The sequence below is a fragment of the Rousettus aegyptiacus genome, unplaced genomic scaffold, assembly GCF_014176215.1.
Source record: "Rousettus aegyptiacus isolate mRouAeg1 unplaced genomic scaffold, mRouAeg1.p scaffold_m13_p_5, whole genome shotgun sequence".
Taxonomy (NCBI): Eukaryota; Metazoa; Chordata; class Mammalia; order Chiroptera; family Pteropodidae; genus Rousettus; species Rousettus aegyptiacus.
In genome coordinates this window covers 100502218-100518539 of record NW_023416308.1, presented here as the reverse complement: position 1 = coordinate 100518539, position 16322 = coordinate 100502218, and the positions used below count along the sequence as shown (strand labels likewise).

Here is a 16322-nt window from a genome sequence, read left to right as displayed (position 1 = left end):
CAATGTAAAATCTATCAATACTACAAATACACACACACACAGCTTGCTCATGCAGTATACAGTTCATTCTCTATAATGATCCAAACCAAGCACACCATATTCCTTTCTCAAATCAGCGTTATTCTTTGACCTCATGCTGCAATAGAATTCTTTATAGAAGTGCCAATTTCCTTACATTAACGTAAGCACTATAGTAATACTGTAAAAATTACTTTTAGTCAACATGAATGAGCATTTGTACCAACAGCTGAGATGTCAAACCCAGAAAAAGTCAAACTACGAGAAGCAACTCATTAGATGAAAAGCCTCCTTGTGATGTCCATGAAGAAATAAAATGTCTTCAATTTATACAGCATTTCTCCTGTGTAGTTCACAACAACTCTGTAAGGCAGGCTGGGGTGGGGATCAACACTCATGTCCCCTACAGGGAAAGAGATGCAGTATGGTTTATGCATCTCAGCCCATGGAAAACAGAACTCCAAGCCAAGAGTTTATGGCTTGTAGTTCTTTTTTTTTTTTTTTTTTTTGATTCTTTACATTTATTTGCATTTATATTAATGAGTATTTACATTTATCAGTATACCAAGCAATAACATGTAACAGGTTCTCAAATTCTATCATCTACTAATTTTGATTAAGAGATACTAAAAGCAGCTCAAATAATTGTATGAGTATTCACTGTTCTAACCTTAAGCCAGAAAAAAATATTTTAAGGCTGGCTGCTACTTTACATGCTCTATTCCTCAGATATAAAAATTAGAAAAACACACACACAAATTTCAGTTAAAACTGACTGAAATAAAATAATTTATAAAAGTTGTTTTGAAAGCAGCATTTGATTACCACTTTCAGCACAACTGTTAATATGACAAAAGTTCTAAAGCTATTTTTTTAAAAGCTTGCTAAAACTGAGTAATTGGATTAAGATTTTTTTTTTTTAACAACTGATAGACTGTGGCTCTATGTCAGAAGGCTCTTTTCTTAAAGTGTAAGTAGTTCATGTCAACCCATACAACTTGTACCAATATAGTCTTTCTTTTGGTGATTCATGTCAGCAGATACTAACATGACCCTTTCTATGACTAGTTAATTAAATTACCATCTAATTTTTGGTACAACTATCTTGCCAGTTGTAGCAGTTTCAAGAGAAATAAGCTCTTCCAATCTTTACAATAATTAGTGAAAATTCCATATCGACAGATTAAAAAGGATAGTTCTGACCTGCTTCATAAGCCTTCTCTTCTACTCTCTTTCCAAAGTTTTACATTCCATATTCATTATTTTCCTAATGTCATATAAAGTTTAAATTCCTTCTTCCCTTCTGTAGAGTTCCTTTTAAGCTGTTCCCAGAAAATCACTAAAACTTCTGTGTCCTAACACTTAAAACACAATAGAAAATTTTATATATTCTCACATCTTATTGCACAATACAAACTTGATTAAAATGCATAAGAAACAACATTTTGTGTTATAATCAATACTAACTTAAAATGTTTGGAGGAAATAGCATAATTTATTTTAATATATTCCATCTTATTATAAAGGCAAGCAGTTACTTCTGAGGGTACAGATATTTAAACTGTAGTTTACCATTAAAACAAACGAATTTTTTGGTCTCTTCATTTTTGATTTTTTCTTCTTCTTCAGAAGTTCACAGTGATTCAGAAGTGAAAAATACGACTGATAGAAAGCACTCTAAAACATATGGCTTTATGTACATAAAAAATTCAATAATGTTGCCACAACCCCTAATACAATGTGATCCTTATTTATTTACTATTCTCCAGGATATTACATATTCTGTACATATTAAATTGTTCAAGTAAGTATATCTAGAGCAGTGCTGTAAAAGTGAGGTCCCACTGCTAAATTAATGGGCATCTCTTTGAAGATCATTTCTAATTCCAATACAATTAAGTAGAGTTATAACAATTTGTTTAGTTTACAATTTATCATACATTCTCAAATACTCTAAAATGCTTCAAGGAGCCAAACATATAATTTAACTTACATCTAGTTTATTAACACCCCTTTTGTACAGCACCAGAGGTTAAAAATGGATCTGACTAAACAACTGTTCTCCTTCTTTTATTAGTAACAGTTTGTTATCATTTATTTCTACAATATTAAATCCAAGTTGAAAATGAAGACAACTTGGGTCAAATTCTTTCACCTTAAATAAACAACATTTCATCCACTTCACACTTAAATACCTAATTTTTTCACATAGTATATATTTCTATTAACAACTCTAGCTTTGAGGACTAGGCAAGCAGAATAGGATTCTCCAGGTTTGCTTTAAAACTTTCAAGAAACCTGGTAGCTAGTTCGTCATCTACCACTCGGCCGTCACTTGACATTGTGACTGTGACGAGCTGGCGCTGCTGGAGTTTGTCATTTCCCTCTTCATCCTGAGTGAGCTTCAGCACAGGTCGGAATCTTCCAACAGCCAAAATGCAGGCCTGAGGAGGGTTGATCACTGCAGTGAATTCATCGATGCCAAACATCCCCAAGTTGGAAATACTAGGGGTAAACAAAAAGCTCTGAAGGTGGCATTGTCTTCAATCAAAGAACCCGTCCCCCAAGCATGAATTTTTCTTAACTACAAAACTGTGCTACAGACCTTATACCAAGTCATTCAAAGACAAAAGATAAATAACATTCACAATAGCAACAAAAAACAAATATTAACACATATACGAACATTATACCTAATATAAACACCTGTTCGGAATTGAACTGGAAGTCTTAGGCAGTGGCATATGGCAAGAAAAAGAAATGTAAAGTCTTAAGGACTGAAAAAAAATTAAACTGTCATTACCCACAGATTAACTGATTATGTACATAGAAAATCTAAGACTCTACAGATACACTTATCAGATTAATAAGTGAATTTAGCTATACCACTACATAAAAGGTCAAGGAAATTTAAGAATACCATTCACGTACCATTCATGTATCAAAGAATACATCTAATGAAACATATGTAGGACCCCTATACGGAAAAGCACAAAACATAACTAAAAGAAATAAAAGAATACTGAATAAACAAAGGTTTTACCACGTTCACTGACTGGAAAACTCAGTTCTGTAAAGATGTCAATTCTCCTTAAACTAACCAAAAGATTCAATGCAATCCCAATCAAAATCCCAGCAAGGTTTGTATATATGTGTGTGTATGTAAGAAAAATGACAAGTTGATTCTAAAATTTACTTGGAAATACAAAGAGCCAGGAAAAACAATCTTGAGAGGGAACAAAACTGGCAAACTTTTATCACCAATATCAGAAATTATAGCTTGGTGGTACTTAGCCAGGGATAAACGAACATGCCAATGGAAAAGAAGAAGAAAGAACACAGAAACAGACGGAGCACATGCACAGCCATCTTGTCAATGCTACGGAGAAGGAGTAAGCTTTTAAATAACATGACAGAGGGTCAAATTAACACCCATATGAGGAAAAAAAGAGAATCTTGACTTTTATCTTTATACCATGAACAAAGTCCAATTTCAGATAATGATCTACATGTGAAAAGTTATAAAGCTTCTAGAAGGTAATATAGAAGAACTACTTTGTGACTCTTTAGGTGATAATTCCTAACAAAACAAATAGTACCAACAATAAAGAAAAATACTGGTAAATTGGACCTCATTAAAATTTGGAAATTCTGTTTATTAGAAAACAGCATCAAGAAAAAGTTCCAAAGGCAAGGTACGGAGTGGGCAATGGTATTTGAAATAATATATATCTTACAAAGGTTTGTGCATCTGGAAATAAGAACTCCTACAAATCATTTTTAAAAATAGATATAAGACTTCAACACGTACTTTATCTGATGAGTTACCATATACCCCAATGACTGAGAGATAAATGAAAACAGTTTTTAACATTATTAATTTGCATTTCCCTGACCACAAAGAGTACCACTATATACCCCAAGAATCGTTAAAACTTAAAACCTAACATTATTAATGGGGATTCTCATACACTGTTGATGCCAATAAATATAAATTTGCATAACCATTTTGTTAAATTGTTTGGCAGTACCTATCAGTGTTTAACCCAGCAATTATACTTTCAGGTCTATAAAACAAAAATGTGCATATGTAGTCACCATGAGACACACATAAAATAGCACCATTATGTGTAACAGCAGTAAACTGTAAACAACAAAATGCCCAACAATGGTAAAATACTGGCATAGTTATGCAGTGTACTACAGAAGACTATATACTGTAATAATACCAGATAAATGAATGCTTCACACAGCAACATGGGTAATCTCACAGACATTAATGCTGAGTAAAAGAAGTCAGACACTAAGAATGTGTATTTATATAAAGATCAAAGCTAGCAAAACAAATCTATGGTGATAACTTCAGAATAGTGGTTACCTTGGAGGTGATGATTAGGAAGTATATCCTGCTTTGGTTGATTACACAGGTTTCTTTCACATTCAAGCTACACTCACTGTGTGTAAGTTATAACTAAATAAAAACAGAGCTGGTATTAACTGAAGGGTCAAAGTGTTAATAGTCTCTCTACAGTACCTTAAAAGAGATTGCAAGTAGAAAAAAAAATAGTTGAGGTTTACAAATCTATTGTATTTCTATGTATTTTTTAAAACTGCAGAGTGCATGTTATTCTATGAACATCTGAATGGGTTAACTAGCTAACCTTAATGGGTTCCTGAAAACCTGAATAGTCTGAAAATATTTTCTCATATTCTGTTATCTAAATAAAATATGTGATATTTACTTAAATTTTTAAAATGTTTCAGAAAATAAATAAAACAGGATAACAAGGACTTCGTAAGTCTTTTATCTGTGCAATCCTATTGATAACTGAGTTTAAATTTTACCTAAAAGATCCTCCTTGGTACTCTTCAGGCAACAATTTTCCATCTCTTGCTTTCTTTGATAGAACCTGAGAAAAACAGAAAGTGTGTCAACCAACACTATAGTTCACATAGTAAAAGAGTATTTGTCACTTGAAATATTTATACAGAGTACACTCTCATCTCTGATATACTTTAACTTTATGTTTTATATATATCTATATCTATATAGATGATCTTCTCTAAAACAATTTTAAAAATGAAGTTAAGAGCAGAGATAATCTAAGAAGCTAAAGATGTAAATCAAAAATCTAGAAAAATCACTTTCCTTTAAAATTTCAAGTATTGGAATTACCTTGTGCACCATTACTATGCAGAATGTTTCAGTGTTTTCTATTTTGTGTCTACAACTTTTTCTTGTGAGATAAAATATTAGAAGAAACCATTCTTGTCAACCTAGTATTTTAAACAAATTATGCCATAGCAACAAACTCACAACCCACATATCAATTTTCATTCTTCCATTTTTGCCTCTTTTTTTTTATCCATAACAATATATAATTTTAGGCTACTGTAAAAAAAAAACAACTCATAACTTTATATTTCACTTCTCAGTATTATAAGCACCTTTTGTGTTAAATCTTTATAAATGATTTTCAAATGTCTGCTTAACTATACAAAGATGACATCTGCTAGAATTTATTTAGTCATTTCCCCAGTGTGATAATATGGTTTTTGGTTAATGGTTTCTTTTGAATGATTTCATATAAACTCTCAGAAGTGGAATTACTAAGTCCTGGAAAATGAACATTATTTTGATTCTTGGTCATACAGCTGAAACATTTCCTGTATGAGCTAGTCCAGTTTACATTGCCATACAGAATATAAGAATGTAGTAATTTCTTATTACTCTTGACAATATTGATTTCTAAAAACTTTCAGAGGAAAACACAAATGATACCCTGAGAGTGACTTTAAGAAAAGTTGTTAAATTTTCCTTTACTTGCACTTGCAATTAACCACACTTCTGTTCATTTTTATTTGTCAATGCTTCAAAAGTAAGGGAACAGAGGTTGAGTTATTATATATGAAAAGTTAATAATAAATTATTTTGTAAGAAGAGTAGAGAAAAATAAAGTTACTGTCATTTGGGTGGATGAAATAAATCTAGGGCTTACTTAATATTCTGTATTATACAGAATAAACATAATTATGACCACCATTAATAACTATTTAATTTTAACTCACAGATGATTTAAATTTTGAAAAATAAAAAATTCTTCAATTACAGATTTATACTATTTGGATATAGTTACTCATGAAACTATTTGGATCCAAAATGAAAAATGAGAGATGGACTTAGACTTGTATAGTCCATGGAATATCAGAAGTAGAGAGAACAATCTACAGATGTGTTTTTCCTGCCTTAAGCAATGTAGCTGTTCACATGATTTGAACAGGCACATAGCATGTGGACTCTGAAAGGCATTTCTTTAAAGGCAGATGACCACATATCCTAATGGGCTACCACACTAAAACAAATAAAAAGCACATTCATTTTAAAAACCAGATTGTCAGCACACATAATACACTTAAAAAAAAATTCTCCGCAGACCTTAAACACATCAGCCTGGAGTTAAGAATAGATTCTGAGGAGAATTGCTGGTTCTGAAAATTCCTAATTCTCACTGGTAACATAAAAATGCGAACTTAAAGTCAAAGTAGGTGTTACTTGAAGCATCCAGCTGAAAGGATATAATACAAGATGACTAGCAAACACTTCTAAAACATATTGTAGTCTTATTAATTCATTCAAAAAAATTACTGGAGACTAAAAGCAAACTTTATCTCTGACTTTTAAAAGTACTATAATTAATGAAGAATTAAGAACAGTGTGGGATGTAAGGCTTGTTACTATATTACTTTATTTAGGGAATACAAACTTGAACTTGACTGAGACGTGCCATTAGCACCACACACTGACATCCTTGGGATTACTTAAGGTCAAGCAAATACTTACTGCAAGTGTTCTTAACCTAAGGTCCTCGGATGAATTTCCAAGGACCAAGAAACTCCTTGGAAAATTAGATTCAGTAAAAATTTATATTGAAATTTTTAAAAATCCACTGAGCAATCTCCTAGAATTGGATATACGGCAATGAAAGAGAGTCGATGTGAGACGGCAAGGAACAGAAGGCACAAAGAGTAACAAAACCATATCAAGACAATAAAACAGGGAAATGTGAGCGAAGGTATTGTAGCTATGGAAGCCACAGAAAGCCTAAGAAAGTAGCATTTGAAGTAAGAAATGCCTGGGTTTAAATAAATCCTCGCTTCCACTGTTTTTTAAATGCATCATCTTGAACAAATTTCTTTAAGTGTTAAACTCAGTTTCCTCAATTTTAAAACGAGTAAGTTTAGGTTCTAACTATAATACTGGGCTAAAGGGATTTTATGAAATGCTTAGCCTTAGTGTCTGGTGTATCCTAAGAACAAGAGAAGAGAGTGTTGATCATAGATAGCAGGGTCAGAGAGAGAAGCAGGTAGAATGAGAAGCACAGACGAGCAGCCAGAACCCAGCGAACTCTGAGAGTTGCTAGGAATTACGGGAAATGCTCAAGGACTCCCAGAAACCCTAGGACACTCCAAAAGGTTGGGACCGCCCTTCCCGCTGTGGAGAGGCTGCTGACAGTGCTTCCTTCCCACCTCAACTTCAGTTCTTTCAGGATGGAAGGGAGAGAGAATGCTAACATAGCTACTCTAAGAACGATTTATCACAGTATTAAAATTGGTACATTGGTCAGAATCTAAGAAACCTCCCTATAATAGTTAATTTTAACAATGTAATATGTATAAAGGAAATTCTGACTCTACAGTGAAATGCAATTTCTACTGAACTTTATAAAACACTAAAATACATGTATTCTCACTATTGCTGAAAACCCTCCACGAATAAAAGGCAGTATAAGCACTGCCCTAGTAAACCTACTTCTGTTATTTTGACTTTTAAATTGGTTAAATTAATACCACCTCTCAATTATGAAAAACAGTACATTTTTATCTATAAAAACACACTCCACAAATCTTTTCAAAAAAGAGTGAAGAAAAGTTTTAAAATGTCAATTCCACTAAGATTATCTTTAATTATGTCTTACTCGAAGATTCTAAGGGTATGCCTTTTCAACTAGATTGCCTTGCATTCATTTATTTATTTTGGGCAAGTTGGTCACACATTGATACACTGTCAGTTTCCCAAAGAACTCTTACCTTCTGCCTTCCATCCCCCTTACAATTTGTTCTACCACTATCCACACAGCTGGTCCTTCGTAAATGAAAAAATAGAAATCACTTATCTAAATGAATCTGAAATGTTCAATTCTAACACTTCAAGGCTTGTGATATTTCTGCCCCCAAAACACCCTTAGAAATTATTGAGGCTGTCAAAGCTGATCTACTCCCTGTATTCCTGTCTATTCGACATGATGTTTTTTAGTGAAATCAGATTCCACCACACTGGAGCTATAAAATTACTTTAAAAAAAGAAATGGAAAAATAAAGTACTTTTGCTTCTGGAATACTAAGTACTTTCAGTGGTCTCAATTCTAGAAAGGAAATGAGTAAGCTTTTAAGAATAAAATGATGTTAACAGTGAGGTCTACCCATTATCGCTTTCGCAGAAATATAGTTTCAACTTAAACTTTAAAATCTGTCTATAATATTATCTTTAGATTTAAAGTCTAAACTTTGGGAAGGAAAGAATTTGTCTATAAATTGAATAGTTATGTTATTTCTAAATTTCTGAATGTTAAATATTCTTAAAATGGGTCATACCTGGATAAAACCTTAAAACCTCATATACATAAATGACAATCACTTGGAAACACACACACACACACACACACACACACACACACACACACACACACACCTGTATGTATGTGTGTGTGTGTGTGTGTGTGTATAAATATATGTAACTATATATAGATATATGTATATCAATCACAGAGTGACCAGATCATGTCAAGACTTTATCAGAAAGTAAATGCTAACATTTCGGAAGAACAGTATTTAAGGCATACCTTTACAGAGTCAGCAATTTCCTGTAAACCCTTAGCAGCAGCATCTTTTATGATTGGTGTAATTAAACCTTTATCTGTTGCCACAGCCACTGAAATGTCAATAAAGGGCAGTTGCTTTGGGCCCTCTCCATCCCAGCTTACATTAACACTTGGCATTTGCTAGAAAACAGAAATAGGAAAAAAAAAAAAACACGTTAACTAAAGAAGCAGTTTTAGACCAAGGTGGTTACAAAAAATAAATAACATTATTATGCATATTTCAGAGTGAATATAGCTAGACAGAAGGAAATAAAAATTCAGTTTTAAAAAATGGTTTGGATCTCTGTGTTAAATATCTTTTATGTTTGGGAAGAATTATAAAACATACCATCTTTTTTGAAGCAAGCCTAAGGAAAATGATGACGTACATATTTTGATCTCTATATCATGGTTTAAAAAGAGGCTCCGTTTGTTAAACTTGATTGCTAGGAAGTGTTAGACCATTTGCTACACTTCCTGCCTCAATATTTGACCAGCATGACCTTGAGGAGCAGAGGAGAGGGAAGAAGGGTGCTGACGTTCACCCACTCTGTCCCTGCAGCATGAAGGAGGCCTGACTTTCTAGCACAGTCCTGGCAGACATCAGCAGGCCCTTAAAGCTTACCTCTCTATTTAAGAGAGATTTCCTAAACATACGATATATCCTACATGTTAGCATCTATAAACATAGTATATATCCTACATGTTAGCATTTATCTATTTAATATACATATAACTACACTGAGGATGAAAAAAAACCAGACATACTGACTACATGCCTGGAAATAAGGTGCACTGATAACGCCACCAAATATCACAGAAGAAAATGATGCTGAAAAATAGAAATCAAAAACAAACTTCTCTTCTTGAAAATTCTTTGCTTTCTATAGAATAAGTTCCAAGTCTCCCTGTATGACATGTAAGCATGGCAACCCACGATTTGGTTTTACCTACCTACCTAACTTGACTTCTGACCAATGCGCTAAGATGAATTTTCCATTTTACGTGGGCATCTCACTGTCCCGCTGTGCTCATTTCCATTTCTTCACTTTTAAACTGTCCTTTTCACTTCTCCATCTTTCAAAGTTCAAAGCTCATTCTTTCAACTATGCCTTTATGTCAAAATAATAAACAATGAAGTCCAAACCCCTCAGAAGATTTTAAATTCTTCACAGACAACAGTAAAGAAGAAAAACCCACACACAAATAAAGAATATTTGCAAATAAGTTTCATTACAAAATTATGTAACACAAACTTATGGAATATAACCTAAGTTGCACTCAACAGGAAATTTGTAATCTTAAATCATCTTATTGATAAAAAATAATTATAATGAATTACACATTCAAGTTTTCTACCAAAATAAACCTAAGGAAATTAAGGAATATGTAATGAAACAACATAAAAAAGAGAATATAAATATGAAAAAATAAAAGCAAGACAGGCACTGAGGGCATTAATTGTAAGAAACAAATTTAAATGGCTCGAGGCTAGTAAGTTTGGGAATACAGATGAAATGAATGACTTTCTAGGAATATATAAGTCTCTAAGACCGATTCAAGAAAAAGCTGAAAATTAAACAGCTTACTAATTATGGGGGAAAAAATGAGAAAGTTGCCAAGGCTCCCTCCTCAAAAAAGGACTAGGTTTAGATACGTTTACTGGTGAATTCTGTAAAACTTCAAGACATAAAAATCTTTATACTACTGAAACAAGCACAGAGAAAGGAAAGGAAAAAAGTATACAAATTCATTTTGGTGAAGCCATTGATTTAAAAAAAAAAAGCCTGAAAAAGCTAGCACAAAATTTAAATTATAATTACTATGGCTCCAGATACAAATTTGTGCAATGCAGTATTAATGAGCAGCTAATGACCACTAGAGATTCACTTAAAAAGGGCAAAAAATAATTCGTAATTAGACAATCATTAGTATAATTCAAAATGTTATTTGGTCAAAAGACAAAAGCCATGTGAACATTTAGATAGGAACAACTGAAAAGGGTATTATCTTTAAAATTCTTTATTATTGTATTGTTCAAGAAAAATAAATTCCTTATAATCATACTTTAATTACAGCACTTACTAAGCAGTGACCCAGAAAAGTGACCCAGTTATAGAAAAAATGCATGCCAGAAAACTGCAGAGCAGGAGTTGGGAAGCCTGGGCTTCGCATTTACATCTCCGGTCAGACACCTCCACTGTTCGCCTGCTTCCTGCCACCTCCGCTGGGACACTATCAGGCTTCTCAAACTTAATACACTCTGGCCAAAGCCAAACTCGAGATTCTCTCTCTCAAACCTGCTCCTTTCTCATCTTCCCAATCTTAGTACATGAAAAGCTCTATGTGTTCCATTACTTGGGCTGAAATTCTCATCCTTCTTTCTCTCACATCCCACATCCAATCCATCAAAAATCCTACTGGCTCTGCTTTTGAATGTATCCAAAATCCCCACTTTGCAGCAGCTTCATTGCTACCACCTTAGTCCAATCCAAGCCTCTGTCACCTTCTATAGCCTCCTGAGGGAGCTCACTGCTCCAACCCTTGCCTCTCCACAGGCTGTATTCCACCGAACCACCAAGACGGGTTCTCCTTTTTCTCTTTAAGATATAAGCCGGATCATGTTAGTCTTTTGCTCATAACTCTCCAAAGACCTCCTTCTCATTCATAATGAAATCCCTAGCCCTTCCCATGGCCACCAAGGCCTCATGTACTTCTGGCTGCCCTCAACTCCATCCTCTTTTTAAAATTCTGAATCTCATCTCCTACCCCCTGCTCTTGCCAGCTCCACTCTAGCACACTTTATCTTTAGTGCCACGTCTCTGAGTGATGCACCCGCTCCTCGCAACTCTGTCTTGAACAATCTTCTAGCAGGTATCTGCTTGGCTCACTCCTCTTTTTATAGGCCTTGTCTCAATTATTACCTTCCTGGAGAGAACTTCCTTTTGAAAACAACAACCCTAGAATTCTGGCCCCTTACCCTGCTTTTTGTCCTTAGCACTTTCACTATTTGATGTATATCTGTTTGTCTCTCTGAACTACAATATATGCAGAGAGCAGAAAACATGAGACTTTTGTTTACTACCATATTTCTAATGCCTAGAAGCATATTTAGCACAAGCTAGGGGATCAATTAGTATTTGTGGAACAAGTGGTCTTTATTTTGCTATAATTATTTATAAGCCCTTTCGATTCTTAGTTTCTTCATCTGTAAAACTGAGGTAGTGAGATCAAATAAAATAAAATTATAAAATGTGACTTTAAGAGTTTTAGTTACCATATAAAAATCTAAAGATGTGAGACTACGTTAGAGGCCAAAATTTCGGGGTTTGCTACTTACTTTAAGGGTAACAGCTGCTGCCTTAATGATAAAATCATTTACCGATACTTTAATGTCACCTGAAAGAAAAACAAGAATATTAAAGTTAGTGTTCATAATAAACTTTAACACTGACCATTTCAAATTTGTAAATTATAGACTACACTGACAAACAATGATGAAGAACATTATAGGTTTTTGTTTGTTTGCCTGCTTAGTTAATAAAGTTTTCCTGATCAGAAAAACTTGCATTTTATGAGGTCCTCGATAAATAATCTTAACCGTGAATGTAAAAGTCTACTTCTGGACCTTGATTACAATTTTTTAAATTGCTCAGATATCATACATGAGAACTTGCAAGATGCATTATAAGTACAATCAGAAAGAAAAGAATCAACTCCTATGTCTCTAAAGACAAATAGTCTTTCTATGGCTTGTACAACCAGAAGTTTACAAAATGATTCATTTTTTTCTCCTCTTTTCAAATGTCCTTTTTCTGTGTATGCTTTAAAATATACTGATTACATCACAACAGTGGTACATACAGTTACATTAAAGAAACATATATGGGTGCAGTTCAAAAATTTCTTTTTACTACTGAAGTATACAACAAAAAATCTAACATCACTGTATTAAATAAGAGCTGCTTTTTTAACTTATGAAAACAGGATATAGCATATGCCAATGATGAAATAATGTTAGCATAGGTCCTAATGTAATGAATAAAATGAGGTTCTCTGTATAGTTTTACGATGAATCCACTTGAATCACTTTCCTTCCAGTATACATAATGACTTTAAGATAAAGCTGAGGTCCCCTCCCTCCCCACAGAGCTGATCATAATGAAAGCATTTGATTTATATTTTTGCTTTTCCCAGTGGATATGAAAGTGCTGGAAAATTTAAACTAGACTTGATTCTTTATTGTAAGAGCTTTATGATCAAGTCAATGGTATGTGGCAGGAATCACGAATCCTGTTATTATAGTATCATGGAATTTTGCATAAACAACAGCTCATTCCAAAGGCATGCTGGAGGTTTCAGAAAGAGATTAGACGCATTACCATAAATACTGCAGAACTGTCAATGGTAACTGTCAGCTGCTCATTTAATTCATAGCTTTTCTAATTCAAATGTCCAGAAATGCCCAAATTTTTTTTTTTTTTTGGTTAAAAACCCCTCTAGAAATAGAAACATAAATGGATTTCTAGTGATAAGAAACTTTTAATGATAACCCATACAAAAGACTAGGGTCTGCACAAATTCAAATATGTGGACATAATATAATCCTTTAAAAACTCATTATGCTTACTTCTCATAGCTTCCTCAGCTGGTGATTTCCAAATCTACTGCCTGAGTCCATAGTCCTCACTTAAAATTCTCTGCCCCCATCAGACTCGAACATTTAGTATTCTTTGGTTGATCACTTTTTTCATCTTGAAACACCTTCTCTTACTGGCTTCTTTGCCACTACATGCTTCTGGTTTTCTTCTTCTCTATCATTAAGTCAGTTTCAGTTTCTTCCTTTGAATGTCCCCAGATGAGAACTTTTAGTTCCTTGGTTTTGATACCATTTATATGATAATGATTCCTCCAATTCTACCTCTAATCCTGATGTATTTGGAGCTTCAGACTTATATATCCAATCTTTTACATGACACTTCCACTCACATGATTACTAGGCATCTCAAATCTAAAATTTGCAAAGGAAATTTTTTTCAAGTTTATTCAATTAACTCCTCTTTATTACAGATATTTTCAAACATACAGAAAAGAGTGTTGGCGACACTTATTAAGGGGAGAGTAAATAAACAGTTTGTATGAGAATATCGGACATTCTCATGTGCATATTTTTATAAAAGAAAGTGTGGAATGTGTTTATAGAATGTTACATATTATAGTTTAATAGAGGAGTGGAGATACATAGGACACACAGATAATGTGGGGTCTTTGAAGAAACACCAGAAAATTCTTAACTGTAAGGACATATAAAACCTGGATCATGCAAAGATATTACACTAATTTATACCTCCACTAACAGTACTGTGTCCTGCCTCATGAGAGGTAAGAACCAGGGAAATTAACCCATAATAACCTTTATATCATAACTAAACAAGTATGATTAAAGACCTATAAAGGGAACTTCAATGGTTCACTTTTTGAATATTCATCACTTGCTCTGAAATAGCTTTCTACTTGGTTCTTCGAACTTTTAAAAGCTGTCAGGTTTTATTCATATGTAATCTGAAAAGACTATATCTAAACTGATTTGTCAGTTCTACTTTCATTTAGGATGTAGAACACCACGAGAGAAAGTTATTCCCATCCTAACAGGGCTGGAGGAAATACAGGATAAACTACAAAATCATAACTTCCTTGAGACTATTAGGGAACTGAGGAAATAGGTGAACTGAATGTCAGAGAGTGATGATTCCCTCCGAGAAAAGACAAGCACAATAAGTGATTAACCACTGTTGAGTATGGGAAAGTATAAAACAGAGTACGGGCTGACAATGTGCATAAAAGATGGGAAATATGAACAGAGAGATAAAGAAAATGAAAATACTCCAATAGAAATCTAGAGGGAAAAACCATGTTATCAAAGGTAAAGATTTTTTTTTTCTTAGTCAAGCTTTACAGACTTAACACAGCAGAGGAAAAAAAAAATCAGTGAAACTGAAGTTAGGTTGATTTACTAAAGCAAAAATCATTATGAATATATTCTGGGACTTACATCATATGTCGAAGTAAAACATGAAAATAATAGTATAAAGGACGAGGAGGAGGAAATGTAGGCAAATTGTTGTAAGGTTCTTACATTATACAGAAAGTGGTGTAATAAAATTTGAAAGTAGACTGTGATAGTTTAAAGAAGTATATTGTAAATGCTTTCTAAGGAAACCAACATAAGAAGGGAAAGAGAAATAAAAAGTAACTAATCTAAAAGGAGGCAAGAAATTAGGAAAAATAGGAAGCGAGGGGACAATTAAAAAAGGACAAAATGGTACAAATGATAACAAATTGTACAAAGAAAAAACAAAGGATAAATTCATTAAATGTAAGTAGTTTAAACATCTCAAATAATAGACAGACTGGAGGACTGAATAAAAAAAGCAAGAACCAACTATATGTTTTCTCCGAGAATCCAGTTTGAATATAAAGATCCAGAAAACATTAAAAGTAAAAAGATTTTGAAAAGTATAATATAAAACACTAATAAAAAAAGCTGAACTGGCTCTATCAATATCAGATAAAGAAGGTTTGAGGATAAAAAATATTATACCAGCGACAGGCAGAGAAATTACATGACAGGTCTATTCATCAAGAAAACATAAAAATCCTAAATGTATATGTGCCTAATAATAGATCTTTAAAACACATGAACCAAAAACTGATGAAACTAAAAGGAAAAAAACAGATAAATCCACAACTACAATTGAGAGTTTTTAATGCTTTTCTTTCAAGAATTGATAGAACAAGTAGACAGGAAATCAGTAAGGCCACACAAGACATGATCAATACCATCAACCAACTTCAACTGTCATTTATAGAACACTTCTCAAAACAACAGTAGACTATGTATTCTTTCCAAATACTAATGAAACATTCATCAAGCCTGACCTTATTATAAAATAAATCTCAACAGATTTGAGAAGACTTAAATCATACCAAGTGTGTGTTCTCTAAATATAATGGAGTTAAACTAGAAATCATAAAAGAAAGTGGCAAGTCTCCAAATATTTGAAAATGAAACTTACACTTGTAAATAATTCAAGGATCAAAAAAGAAATGGTAAGTGAAATTAGAAAATATCTTGATTTAAATGAAAAGGAAAATAAAAACATACCAAAATTTATGATACAGTTAAGAACTGCTTAAAGGAAATGTAAAAGCATTATATGGTATGTTAGGAAAAGACAAAGTTTACCGATTTCAGTTTTCACCTTCAGAAACTAGAAAAAGAGGAACTAATTAAATCAAACAAAGGAAGAAAATAATAAAGGTGAGAGCAGAAATCAATGAAAACAAAAGTACAGAAACAATTAACGAAATGAACTGCTGGCTCTT

The 16322-nt window shown here is 33.1% G+C and overlaps 1 protein-coding gene across 1 annotated transcript in view; it reads right to left on the bottom strand.

The window, feature by feature from the left end:
- Positions 1–507: 507 nt before the first annotated feature.
- Positions 508–16322, bottom strand: part of PDHX (pyruvate dehydrogenase complex component X) — a 54196-nt gene continuing 38381 nt past the window's right edge. The window contains exons 8-11 of the mRNA XM_016133095.2: positions 12277–12335; positions 8919–9077; positions 4864–4928; positions 508–2523 (exon numbers count right to left, since the gene is read on the bottom strand). Of these exons, the coding sequence (XP_015988581.2) occupies positions 2265–2523; positions 4864–4928; positions 8919–9077; positions 12277–12335 (542 nt within the window). The 3' untranslated portion in view covers positions 508–2264. The remainder of the gene's footprint in view (positions 2524–4863; positions 4929–8918; positions 9078–12276; positions 12336–16322) is intronic.